The sequence below is a fragment of the Sceloporus occidentalis genome, unplaced genomic scaffold (genome assembly GCF_023333645.1).
Source record: "Sceloporus occidentalis isolate IW3139 unplaced genomic scaffold, rSceOcc1.0.p SCAF_6, whole genome shotgun sequence".
Taxonomy (NCBI): domain Eukaryota; kingdom Metazoa; phylum Chordata; class Lepidosauria; order Squamata; family Phrynosomatidae; genus Sceloporus; species Sceloporus occidentalis.
This window is the reverse complement of record NW_028316986.1, coordinates 91128192-91142711: the sequence shown is the minus strand read 5'-3', so window position 1 is coordinate 91142711 and position 14520 is coordinate 91128192. Positions and strand designations below refer to the sequence as shown.

At 40.9% G+C, this 14520-nt stretch overlaps 1 protein-coding gene across 1 annotated transcript in view; it reads right to left on the bottom strand.

Annotated features, from left to right (window-relative positions):
* SGK1 (serum/glucocorticoid regulated kinase 1) overlaps nt 1–14520 on the bottom strand; it is a 116857-nt gene that overhangs the window by 26081 nt on the left and 76256 nt on the right. Inside the window, exon 3 of the mRNA XM_089530332.1 lies at nt 14156–14231. Within this exon, the coding sequence (XP_089386458.1) occupies nt 14156–14231 (76 nt within the window). The remainder of the gene's footprint in view (nt 1–14155; nt 14232–14520) is intronic.

Below are 14520 nucleotides of genomic sequence, written 5' to 3'. Positions count from 1 at the left end.
TCCTAGTGGCAATACAATGCCATTTTTAGTAGCCACTAATAGCTGATCTTCTCAAAAGCCATACAAGTTGGTGGATAGTACTATTTTAATTTATGTATTATTTTATTTTATTTATATTGCACCCTTCTGGCATGGGACCCAAGGCAACATAAAACCAAGATTTAAACAAAGTGCAGCTACAAATATATTAAAACCATATTTTAAAAACCATCAAACCCTGTTAAAACACCAAATCCTATTAAAAACAGTTTGTGAAATAGTGTGTGTTGGGTAAAAACACACTTAAGTCATGGTAAAAAGATAAAAGCATGGCACGCTTTGTTAAACGACTCTTTTGCCATAACTAGTTAACCAGCTAATGGCCTGTGCTGATTTTTTAAATAAAGTTTGCCTGCTGGCAGAAAGAAAGCAAAGATGAGACCAATCAAACTTCCCATGGGAGAAGTCACAGAGAAAGGTCTCTCCTATGTCCAGATGTGGTTTATGATGAGAGAAAGCTTTCCCCTGAAGATCTTAGAACTGAAAACTACCATTAGTACATCTTATAGTAGAAATTTCACCGTTTAAATGTATGCTACATGACAAAATATTTCCTTTTGGCTGTCTTACTATTATTCATCTACATGGGATTTTAAGTTCTATTATTATGATTAGGTTCCCAGATCTCAGGACTTGTTCCCACTTCACCTGACCACAAGTTGAGGGGAGAAATCTTAGGGCAAGAACACTGGCCAGAAAATAAATGATTTCCCCCCACTGTTGTTCTGCTTTGGAGAAGCTGCTATATAGATCTGCAGAAAACTCATCCTCCTTCTTTTGTCTAATTTGTTATACTCTACTATTTGTTTTTTTATATAATTTGTATCCCATACTCTCAGCAACTGTGATTGAAAACCATGCTTTAATGATATCCCCAGTCCTGTCCTCCTCTGATCTCACTAGGGGCGATTGCTTGATTTCAGGTTTGGCTATGAAATCTTGGGGCCTGCAATGCTCCAAACCTGGCAACTATGGGTAGGGTTGCCATACTGCCAGACCTCCAAACTGGGAAAAATGTAGGACAAAATTTTCAAATGTAGGACACACAAAATGTGTCCTACATTTGAAAATTTTGCCCTACATTTTCCCTCGCGATCGCGGCGGGGAGCGGAGGCCAAGTGGCGAGGGAAAGCCTCCACTTAAGGAGGCTTTCCCTCCCCGCCTGGGCCCCGGGCCTTGCCACGATCGGAGGCCAGGATCGGGGCCTCGCCTTGTTCCTGGCCCCCACAGGGACCAGGAAGGAGGCGAGGAGACCGCCGGCCATCGCCGGGGCCTCGCCTCGTTCCTGGCCCCCGCAGGGACCCAGGAAGGAGGCGAGGAGGCCGCCGGCCATCGCCGGGGCCTCGCCTCGTTCCTGGCCCCTGCAGGGACCCAGGAAGGAGGCGAGGAGGCCACCGGCCATCGCCAGGGCCTCGCCTCATTCCTGGCCCCCGCAGGGACCCAGGGAGGAGGCTGCCGGCCATCGCCAGGGAGTTTGGCGCGGCTGCGCCCAAGAGGCGCCACTTCCCTGCAGCCTCCTCCGCCCCAGGCCTCGCTGCCCTCCTCTTCCTCTGCGCGGCCATACGCGGAGGAGGAGGAGGAGGGCAGCGAGGTCCTGAGGGTTGCCTAGCAACCCCGCTGCAACTGGGCTTTTCCCAGTTTTTGACGGCACCCGTGCCGGGACTGGGCAGGTGCCGCCAAAACCGGGAAAAACCCGGTTGCAGCCGGGTTATGGCAACCCTATCTATGGGAGAAATCCAAATCTCTTCCTATGTACTTCCTACACATTCCTATGAAAATTTGGAGTGGTGGAAATACTGTAAAGGCGCCAGATCCCATCTGATCTTGGATTTTAAGCAGAGCCAGCCCTGGTTAGTACTTGGATGGGAGACCACCAATGAATTTCAGGTGCTTTAGGCTATGTTTCAGAGAACAGAACTGGCAAAACCATCTCTAATTATTCCTTGCCTAAGAAAATTCAGTGAAATTCATAGGGGTGCCATAAATTGACAGGCAGCTTGAAACAAACATACATACATCATAGCCTCCTCCCCACTCATTTACCCTCCTTCAGAATTAAAAAAAAAACCCAACAACAACCCTGAAGTTGTAATGTTTCCTTTTGGGAAAATTGTTTCATCCCCTTGATCACAGTTGTTCTTTTCTTCCCCTTTTCTAGCTCCATAATATCCTTTCTGAGGCACAATGACCAAAAGTTTTCAGACACTGCTGTAATATGTGCAACACCCCAGCACAGTTTCCTATCATGATGGCAATTTCCATTACCCTCCCTCCAAACTGATACAAAGAATGCAGTTTATATTGGATTGCTCTATTCAAATCCATTCCCTTGAACCTATCTGCTGAATATCCTAACTGAGCAGTTAGGACTGATTTCAATAATTAGTTATATTTTGAGATAAAAAGAGTCATCAAATCTTATTCTGCCAATGAAGCTGAACAAAGCTCACTTTGTTCACAAAAAAAAAAAATATCACCAAACCCACTATCTGGATATTGTCCAAATTTTCTGAAGTGTGTCATTGCTGACGTATAATGCTACAAACAGTTTGAGACCCTCTTTCTGAGTAGTGGCCAGATTTAAAACGTAAGCAATGCTTTATTACAGCATAAAAGAAGTTAATTTGTTTATGAAGTCAGATCATTCTCCATCTGTTTGAAGGTGGCTTTTAAAGAAAAGGCAAAGAAACATCCCCAGCCTTATCTGAGAGCAGATTGCCTTAATCCTTTCCTAAATCAAACAGATCCCATCTTTAAGTGGTTCAGTAAGCAATTCTCATGAGTCTTTACTGAGGTTGATCCTTACTTTGTTGTTAACAGACTTTATTATAAGTCAAACAACGCTCTCATTTGAAAAGGATACGTAGGCCTGCTGTGCCTCAGCCTGACTGAGGTCATGCTGACGAAGGATCTCCAGCCATACAATACCTAGAGCATTGACCCAGTTATTTGAGGAATGTTTGCCTTTAGATGTTGCAACCACAACCTGTTGAAGTGGTCATGGTTCCCTGGATCAATTACCCTGGCTGCACCTACAACATTTTTTAAAAACGTTTCTGTTCATGCCAGAATGTCGACTCAAGAAAAGGATTATCGCACATGCATAACAGCCATGTGTGCATCAATTAGCCAAGTCAGCTCCGTTAAAGGCAAGCTAAGTGCAAAAAATGTGACCACAGGAGTCCTACAGCCATGTCACATGAACATGATAAGGGCCGAGCTAAGACCACTCATTATGCTATCACAAGGTGTCTTTTATTCTTCTAAGCCAAACAATCAGAGTTTGGTCAGCAGATGTTCAGGCTACACTAGTTGGGGGATTCTGGGAGTTGTAGTCTAAAGGGGTAACTTTCCCAAGCTCTATTTAAAACAGGGCCAACCAGTCTAAGGAGTGTCTCCAAAGTTCCAGTAATAGGTTAATGGTTTCTCAGGAGCTGAGAGATTATGATGTGAAAAGATATTGGTCCAAAACACACTGCAGAAATAGTCCATTTGGGACCACATTAACTGCTATGGCTCACTGTTAGGGAATCCTGAGACTTGTACTTTATTGTGGCATCAAAGCCCTCTGACAGAGAAGGTTAAGTGTCTCACAAAACTACATTACCCAGAATTCCTTAGCATTGAACCAGAACAGTTAAAGTGTCTCAAACTGGACTATTTCTGCAGTTAGGGTTGCCATACCTCCGGACCTCGAAACCGGGAAAAATGTAGGACAAAAATTTCAAATGTAGGACATACAACCATGTGTCCTACATTTGAAATTTTTGTCCTAAATTTCCCCTCGCCGCTTGGGCTCCGCCCCCGCCGCGATCGCAGCGAGGCCCAGGGCCCAGGCGGGGAGGGAAAGCCTCCCTGAGTGAAGGATTCCCTCCCCGCTTGAGCCCCCGGCCTCGCCGCGATCGCGGCGGGGAGCGGAGGCCCAAGTGGCGCGGGAAAGCCTCTGCCTTAAGGAGGCTTTCAGTTGCCGCCTGGGCCTCCGGCCTCGCCGCGATCGCGGTGGGGAGTGGAGGCCCAAGCGGCGCAGGAAAGCCTCCCTCAGCTTGCCACATCCTGCCCGGGGGCGGGGGCAAACCGGGGCGGGACTGTGCGGACCCGCCCCAAACCGGGAAAGTCCCACCCCCAGGCGGGATATGGCAAGCCTATCTGCAGTGTGTTTTGAACCATTGTTAGGAATCAAAAAGGGAAACCATTTGAAGATGGCTGCATCCAAAAGAGCCAGAGCTATCCTGCCCTAGTGTGATGTTGTGTTGCTCTTCTAGTGCCCTTACAAGGTTTAAGTTTTAATTACATAATTACATCCTGCCTGTCTATGAATCATGCCCAATGCAGCTAGCAACAATAAACATATCAACAGAACAAGCAATTAAAAACAGGCACAATGAATAAAAATCAATAAACAAATAATGTTGAAGAGGAACACAAGGCCAGATTAAGTATTTACAAAACAGCAAAAACAATATGAAGAGCAGCACAATTTACAGGCTGAAAACCTTATATCAATAAGGAACATTTTCCCAGAGGGATAGTAAGCTATCATTTTCTTTAACCAGAAAATCCCATGAGCTGGAGGAAGATATGTATCTATTAGCTGTTTTCTTTTTAGAGTACCCAAACATCTGCAATATAATAGTTTAATAATGCAGTTATTTTACTGGTTAAGGATGTAAATGTTTTTGCTTTGTTTTATTCCATTTCCTACTTTTCATTTTTTTTCTTCAATTAACAAACTGCTCTTTATTAAAAGCAAACAACCCATGGTTGTCTACATAACATTATAAAAAGACAAATCAATACAATAATAATGAGAAAATAACAAAATAAGAGGTAAGAAAATAATTGAATCAACCGACCAATTTAAAGGAAAATGCAGTTTTAATTGGCTGGTCTAAAGAAGTATTGTGCCATTAAAATGAAAGCAATCTTGGTGTCAACTGCTTTCTCTTCTAGAGGACATTTGGTGATGAAATCCCACAACAGAAACAGAATTCTTTCCTATATGTACAGTAGATCATTTTTTGAATGATGATCTTTGGATCATCTTCAGGAAGAGCTTAGCAACATGGGGTTCTTCTGACTGGAAAACAATTTCTTCCTTTTCCATATTTTTCTCTTAACACAGACAATATGTTAAAGAGAGAAAGAGGAGATTGCCGCACTATGTCTTTCAGCTAGTAACACCAAGGACCTCCATGCAGAAACAAGTGAAACATGGCTGATATTTCTGAGCTGTCTTTGGCCAAATTATGATACCATGGGTTAAGATAGCCATATTATGGTAAGGCTGTTTTGGTTCTGGCACAATGTACTATGTATTTGGAAATGGGCAAAAAACGATTAAAGATGAACATACTCTTTAATGCTGTCAGCAAACTCTTGTTCATTATGCTGTTGATCTAGCAAACTGCTGTTGTTGAAGTAATGCCTACCACTTCCTTCACTAACTCATTAAGCTGCCACATGTTTGAGGTTTGGTGATTTGCCTGCTAAATTATATTTAATTGATTAATTGGATGAAAGGCACATGCTTAATAAATAAACAGAACACATTGGGTATTAAATGTGTCACTAAAAGTGCTACAGGTATCTTTTTAAAAAACATCTAAATAGCCATCATGTTGAGGCCTTTTTTCAGACACAAGTCATGTCCTGTGCAATCCTTTCCTCCTTTGCTACACAGTCCCAATAAAAATTGTTGGGTCTGATTGTATTTTTAAAAACCCACCCACCTACCCCCATGCCACTCTTTTGCAGTCGGAAGGAAGCTCCTACTAGAATACACTGGGTAATTAAGTGTCCATTTTGGGAAGGGTCATAATTACAGGATTGTCCCCCTCCACATAGCAGACTAAAAAACAATGAGAGAGAGATGTGCCAAATTTCAGTGACAATTTTACAGAGCCAGTGCAGTGTAGTGGTTACAGTACTGGATCGCACCAGGGACCCATTCACATTACAGAATTATAACTGTGATTCCATTATAATTGCCATGATTCCATCCAATGGAATCCTGGAACTAGTAGTTCAGGAAGAGGTGCTTAGAATTTTCAGACAGAGAGCATTTCTAGTGCCTCACCAAACTATAACTCCCAAGTTTCCTAAGATGGAACGATGGAACTTAAAATGGAAAAATAGTGCTACAGTTGGGTGTTGTGCATGGGCCTTGGTTGGCATTGGAACAGAGATTTTGCACAAGGAGGACAGCTATATGTATCTTCCTGGGCTCAGTGGAAGAAAGAAGTGATATGACTGATAAATAAATGTTATCATCAGTGGATAGCTAAACTCATTTTACACAGGGCAACACAGAACTTTTCTTTCTGGACAAAGGTCAGACAAGAAAATGCCTTATTTCCTATAATATTTTTGATTCAGGCTTTTGTTGTATTATAGTTTACATTTTACATAATTATTATTCACTGCATCATCCATGCTGCTACATTTGACAAATGTACTACATGCTCATATTTCTCAATATGTGATAGAAGTGAGAAGAATGAAAAATGTTTTGAGCAAACTGAGTTTCATCATTTGAAGATCTCATTATAACTGCACCGTTTTATTTTCATTTGCCTAAGTACTGAATTTATTGCCCTGTGTCCCTAACTGTGGGTAGAAATATTTATTGATAAAGGTATTTAGAATCAGAAGCTTGTAGGGTAGTAAGGCAGGAAACGGATTAATAATAAAGGATTAATCAGAACTGTCTCTGCCAAACTGGGACACTTAGAGCTGTGGTGATCTAGATTTACCCTATAATGTCACAAGGTGAAGAAACTTAGAGTTTGGAAGAATCTTTTTTGTATTACAGTGGCCCTTCGGTATTTGTTGGGGTTTGGTTCTAGGACCCTGTGTGAATAACAAAATACATGGATGCCCAAGCCACTTGATATACAATGTCATAAGACCTTATCACACTAGAGGAATCCCGCACAGAAACAGGATTAAAATAGATTTAAAGTAGAAAGCCTCCGCAAATGCGGGAGGTTTTTCACATGACATTTCTGCAAAACAGAAATAACACAAAAATAAAGTGAATGTAAAGGGGACAAAACAACACCTTTTTTACTTTTGGGAAGTTCTGAAAGTAAAAAGTTATTGTTTTTGTCCCTTTTACATTCACTTTATTTTTGTGTTATTTCTATTTTGCAGAAACACATGTGAAAAACCTCTCACATTTGCAGGTTTTTTCTACTTCTAAAATCCCATTTCTGAGGGGATTTATCTAGTTTGATAAGGTCCATAGTAAAATGGTGTCCCTTATATTAAATGGCAAAAATAAGGTTTGCTTTTAGGAAGATATATAATAAATATAATATTTTCAAACCGTGGATTGTTGAATCCATGGATAAAGAATCTGTGGATATGGAGAGCTGACTGTACAACTCACCAACCTCCCTGGCCATTGCAGTTATAATAGAATTAACGATCATGGAATAGGACTGGATTGTTATATAAAAAAGCAACTGAATATGAAAAAATCTTTATTACAATCACAGACCAGCACAAAGCAGTGGGATACATTCTATTGAATATATAAAAATAAAATATACATATGTATATGTATATACAACTGAGGAAAAACGTGATCTGCCTCAAAATGTGGAAGATGTCAAGGGGAAGTTTAACTTTTAATCCTACCATGTTAGCAAGAAAAAAGAAAAAATACTTACGTTTCAATACCTGTACTACTACTACTACTACTACTATTTTTTGTACATCTACGGCGCTTTATAAATAAAGCTAATAATAATAATAATAATAAAATAATAATAATTTTATAATTATTTATGTTTTATAATTATTATATTATTGTTTAATAATAATAATAATAATAATAATAATAATAATAATAAGGCACCAAAAGCTGTTTTCCTTAAAATGCAAAAAGCAGCTTCAGGGGTGCAGTTTTCTCAGGAAGACAGGAAGTGAATACATATTGACCTCCTAAACTCTCCATGATTGTAGTAGCTTCATGACTATGGGTCAGTGAATCTTTTCCAGATTATAGTTAGAACTTTAAAGGAACTATTCATGGGACTGTAAGTAGTTTTGGGATAGCTGGTTTTAAGTTCGTACCAAAACCAAGAGCCTGTTCACCACCCTATTGACATGAAAGCAGCCAGGGCTACATAGGCTTTCCATCAGCTGCTTTCCCCCCATTGGTTAAACTCTCTAAATGTCATGTCAAGTTTGGCCCTTAATCACAGAAATGTTAATCTTATTTAAATCTGCTCAGAATTATGGACCACTGGGTTCAAATGGACTTTTTCCAATGAAAAAGTGAACAAGATTTCAGCTTAAGAGATTGTAAAATACAAGTCAAGGAAATGCTCTGGCATTACACAAGAACAACTTTTTCCTGACCTTCCGGAGGCTTTCGACAATAATTTATCTCCTAAAAACACAAGAGCTCCAAATGAACTCAGGAACCTGGGTTGCTGAAAACAATCCAGTATATGAACCTTGGTTCCAGCTGATCTGTCAATTAAAGTGTGCATTCCTGCTGATATGTCAACCTTTTAGGTTTAGGGGGAAAAAAAACACTGAAGTTTAAATGTCGTATAGGGAGTGAGATGGTTCATTAAGATGACCAAAGAAAGCATTGGCGATAGTAATGCTGAAAGTTGGGTGGGACTTGCCAAAAAGGTTGGGGAGTTTGGGCTCACTGCCACATCAATTAAGGCTAAATATAGTCTACTTTATTAGCTCTTCCTCTGCTTGAGCAGCTGTTTTTGGAAGAGAGAGAAGTGCAGGATCAGGAAGCACAAGACAATTACCCTTCCTGTTCCTTCACAGCAGCCAAAAATGCTTTAGGAACCTCTTATGATGAAATACCCTAAAGGCACCAGGGCCTGTCTGAACTTGGAAGCTAAACAGGATTAGCCCTAGTTAGTACTTTAATGGGATACCAACAAGGAATGCCAGGTGCTGGAGTATACACTTCTGAGTATTCCTTGCCTGAGAAAACCCTATGAAGTTAATGGGGGTCACCATAAGTTTACAGGCCACTTGAAGACACATGCACATACACACAATGAAAGGATCTATGAACCTCTGCTGATTGTTTTTGTGGATATGCTTGGACTACGTGATTTGTCCCCCTCTTATTAAAAAAATCAATGGTCTGTTCCAGTGAGGACAGTGGGAGTAGCTTTATATCAGAACAGAGACCATCTTGTGCAGCGCTGTCTACTAGGGATTGTTGCTGTTATTGTGTGCCTTCAAATTGTTTATGATTTATAGTGAGCCTAAGGCAAGTTTCTTAAGAGGCGGGTTGATATTGCCATCCTCTGATGCTGAGAGAGTGTGACTTGCCCAAGGTCACCCAATGGGTCTATATGGCCAAGCCAGGATTCAAAGCCTGGTCTCCATAGTCAATGCTCAAACCACTACACCACACTGGCCGTTATAATAGGGATGGGTAACATTTGTTTGTGAAAGCTACATTTATCTATTGTTGGCAGGCACAACTGATGTCATGGATGGATAGCCTGAGAACTACACATGGATAAGACCATTCTCTCTCTTTTCCTCCCTCTCTCCCAATACAGTATATTCTTTCTCTCTGTCTGCCACCCTTGCTCTTCTGTTTCTGTTTCCTTTCTTCTCTTTTTGCACCAACCTGGCTGCTGGAGACAGGGCAGATCTATCTTACAGAGGTCAGAATTGATCCCTTGAGGGACACATGAGATTGATTTCAGGGATGCATCCAACCTTAGGCTCACAGGTTTCCCACCCTTGGTTGGCATTGGTTAGCAAAAGGTCTATAGGCTTTTATAAGGGAATTCAAAGCTTGAGAAATTTCCTTTGTTTGGACTACAAATCCCAGAACTTTACAGTCAGCATGCTGGATGTCAACATACCCAAAGTAACTTTCCCAAACTGTGTAGGCTGTGTCAGTCCTACCTACATATGCCAGGACTTCTCATCCAAAGCATGTTTTCTACCACTGAACTGTGGCAGTTCCTAATGTCACATTTCCCTACTGAAAAATATGTGTTAGGAGAAAGGCTAATACAGCCAGAAAGAAAAACCTTCAAAGTGCTCCACCATAACTCTGATATGGAGAACTGGTAGACCAGGTTACGGAGTTCTGCCATTTCATGTGACAGAAGCATGTAAAATACAGAGTAGGTCTGTGGAAAACTACCAGAAACAACACATTCCCCACCCTCATATTAGTGCCATTCTCCAACTATTTGCTGTTCTCCACAGAAATCCAAACATTCCCCACTTAAAAGGCACATTCCAGCCATGCTAATGGAAAAGATATATTGAAGAGTGAAACTGTCTACCAACAGCTCAGGAGAAAAGGTGTCAGCTGGATGATTCAATGGACAATTTACTTCAAAGCTGAGCTGGAAGCACAAAAACATAAACATCATCAAGTAGCCCAAGGAGCAAACACTCATCCAGATCCAGCAGAGGGTGAGGAAAAACAGAAGCTGAAACTCATAATCCATTGCTACCTTGAAGCTTTTGACATCATAACATTAAGTCAGAACACAGTGCAAATATGGCCTAACTTATTAGAATGAAACATGCCATGAAAATATAAATATATTCAACCCATTTTTTTTTACTGTGCATGAATTTCGGAGATTAGAAAATTTAGTCATGCTGGCTCGAACAATGTTATACTAAACTGGATGATTCTGAGATCTGTTGCTCAAAACAATAACTTTTCCAGACCTTGGTTTACGCACATTATAGAAGTGTTTCTCAAGGAAGTAAGGAAGTAGTTAATATTTATGTGTAACAGCAGAGAAAGGGAGTAGTTTTCACCAATATAGAACCACTCCATGGTTGCATTCTGAATGCCTGGCTCTTTGAAGCCTGGTCTTAAATTTCAATTAAAAAAAAGGTGAAGTTGAAGACATACAGATTTAAATATCTGTCACCAATATGGTATCAATAACATTGTTAAAAATACAATTAGAGGAAAAGACAAATTAGTACAATTAAAAAAAAATCAGGAGCAGAAAGTAAATACGCAACTAGATTCCCTTATCCCAGCAATTACAAGCAATTATAAAATCTTTTGGTCTGTTGCTTCATCATTATATTCTGCTTTATTCTTTGTCTGTTACTTCACCAACATTCTGCCATAAAACCATTTATTCTGCCACTTCTAGGGTCTGTCATGACATACATACATACATACATACATACATACATACATACATTTATTTATTTATTTATTTATTTATTTATTTATTTATTTATTTGTATCCCACTCTTTTCCCAGGACTAGAACTCAGAGCGGCTTCACAGTATTTAAAAAAAAAAGTACAATAAAATAAACAGTACATTGAAAAGAATTTTTAAACTGGTCCAACATCGAACATCCCAGCCTGTCCTTATAGTAATTCCCTAAATGCCTGTGTGAACAGGTAGGTCTTCACCTGCCGATGGAAGGCCATCAAGGAAGGAGCCATTCTGATCTCCCTGGGCAGGGATTTACAGAGTCTAGAGGCAGCCACCAAGAAGAACCTCTCTCATGTCCCCACCAACTGTGTTTGTGATGATGTTGGGACAGAGAGAAGGGCTTCCCCAGAGGATCTTAGTGTCCGGGTCGGTTCATACTAGGAGAAACGGTCTGCCAAACAGTGTGGACCTGAGCCATGTAGGGCTTTGTAGGTAATAATCAGGACCTTGAATTGTGCTCAGAAACAAACTGGCAGCCAATGAAGCTGTTTCAACAGGGGCATTGTATGGTTTCTGTAATCTGCCCCTTGTTAATAGCCTGGCAGCAGCTCTTTGAACCAGCTGAATTTTCCGAACACTTTTCAAAGGCAGCCCCATGTAGCACCCATTACAGTAGTCCAAACGGGATGTAACCAAGGCATGTACTACTGTGGCCAAATCTGGCTTCTCAAGGAACGGGCGCAGCTGGCGTACAAGTTTTAAATGCGCGAAAGCATTCCCGGTCACAGCAGAGACCTGGGCCTCCAGGTTTAAAGCTGAGTCCAAGAGTACCCCCAAACTGCGAACCTGTGTCTTCAGGGGGAGTGTGACCCCATCTAACACAGGCTGGATCCCTATTCCCCGATCTGCCTTCCGACTGACCAGGAGCACCTCTGTTTTGTCTGGATTATGTTTCAACTTGTTTGCCCTCATCCAGTCCATTACTGAAGACAGGCACTGGTTTAGGACCAGGACAGCCTCCTTGGATTGAGGTGGGAAGGAGTAGTAGAGTGTCTTCTGCATATTGATGACACCGCACCCCAAAACTTTGGACAACCTTTTCCCATTATGTTGTTGTTATGTGCCTGCAAAATGACTCCATGCTATGGCAACCCAACCATGGGATTTCCTTGGAAAGATTTATTCAGAGATTTGGCACTGCCTACTTTTCAGGCTGAGAATGTGTGGCTAGTCTAAGTTCACCCAATGGATTCCCATGGCTTTATGGGAATGTTCAAACCACTAGGCCATGCTGGCTACCATATGGCAATACAGGAAGGAATTAACATTACCCCATACCAGATTATTTTTTGTCTGTCATGCAGACAAAAGGTACATGAGCCTTTCCTGGAAAAGAAATAGCAATTCTTGTAAATAAAAATTGTATTCAAAAGTGCCTAAGGAATAGCCAAATTGGTTTTGCTTGAAGTTTCAGAATCTACTGTACCCTTTTCATATGAATATACTGACGTCTTGTAACCTGATCCGTTTTGTGTATTGTTTTTAAAGAGAGCGTTTCTTCCTGACAGTAACTAAGTAAAGTTTCCCCCCCTTTTCTGTTGCCCTGTGTAAAGAAATTTAACCTAGGAGACAGAGTGAAAAAAAAACCACCCTGTGTTTAAAATCCTTCAGGGCCCAGTGTTATCTCATATGAACAAAGCCATAAGGACTTAAAGAGAACGTAGCTATTTCAATTAGATACAGATCATTAGAAAACCACCCATTTCAGCTTCTATCAGCTGAACAGTAGAAAAACAGTGGAGCTCTCCAGTCAATTATGGCACTTCTGTAAAAATGCCAGAATGGGGCTAGAGAACATGATAAACTAAATGGTCAATTAAGCGGCTACTCTTCTCAAATTGCTTAAGTTATCATTAGTCTTGTTGGGCCTTATCATCCCAAGAGCCATTCCTGTGAAATGTTTTCAACCCAGCCACTTTCCTATGAAGATTTAAGTTTCAGAAATTCTTAAAGGTTTGTAAGTTTTTTTGAAGGCTAGGATGTTTGTTGCCAGATTATTCCCAATACAAACAGCTCTGGCAGATTTCATTGTGGATGATCTAACAGGGTTTTCCTCAATCTAGTGTCCTCCAAATGTGCTAGAACAGTCATGCCCAGAGGGCATGTCAGTAAATGACTTTCAATGGCTCAGACTTCTCATAGCTAGAGGCTAACTCCAGGTTCAGAGACAGGTTATCTCTAGATCATAGCCACAGGGCATGATGGCCCTCATGACCTGCTTGTGGGCTTCCCAGGGCTATCAGAGTGGTCACTCTTGGAAACAGAATATTGGACTAGATAGGCATTTGGTCTCATAAAATATTCAGATATTCATGCAGACATACCCTCTACTGTTCCAGTCTTCAGCTTATTTCAGTTGCTGTAGACTGTGGAAAAATACTTTAAACTCAAAGTGTAAAAGTACTTTAAACTTAGGGGAACTCTGCAGGGGAGAGAAGAGTAGGTGAAATCATGCCCTTCCTAGTAGGCTCAGGCAAAAGCAAATGGTTGTAGCCTCTCATAGCTTATTAATTAAGTTCCTCATTAATAACCTTTGCCATCTTGACTACACTCTGATGTAGTCAGACTTGCATTCCCAGTTTTTATCTGTGAAACTTTGCAAGGTATGTACACATAGTACAAATAGGTTTTAGGATTTTGAAAAACTGCAATAGTTATTTTAACTATTTATTAATGGGGGGTGGGGGTGGAATTAGAATAACAGAATCATAGAGTTAGAAGAGACCACAAGGGCCATCCAGTCTAACCCCCTGCCATGCAGGAACTCTCAATCAAAGCATCCCCGACAGATGGCCATCCAGCCTCTGCTTAAAGACCTGCAAGAAGGGAGACTCCACCACACTCCAAGGGAATTCTCAAGGATATGTCATTGCTTGCTTAAAGACACCTTGTACAGGATTCTTACCTGCATCATCATTAGCCCAGAAAGTCCTCTGGTCAGGTTGTGCCAACAGATCTTCTTTATTATAGAGTTCTTTCATCTATAAAACAGAAGGAAGAAAACAAAACCCACTGTATTTTATTGTGGTCTTTAAACATTTTAGATTGTTTTTGCCACTCCAAGGAAGCCATTTAAAAACACAGGTGGGATTAATGAGACATGCAATGATGTGTGTGAACTCTATATATGAAAGTGTTGTCCCCATGCCTTGAGTTATAGTTTCTATTTAAAAGTTGGCATGTTGAAGCAGAATCTTATTTCAGTCTTTCAGTCAGGGTACCTTTCCTTTCTCCTGGCAAAAAAAAAAAAAACAATTTTCAGTGGTAGGA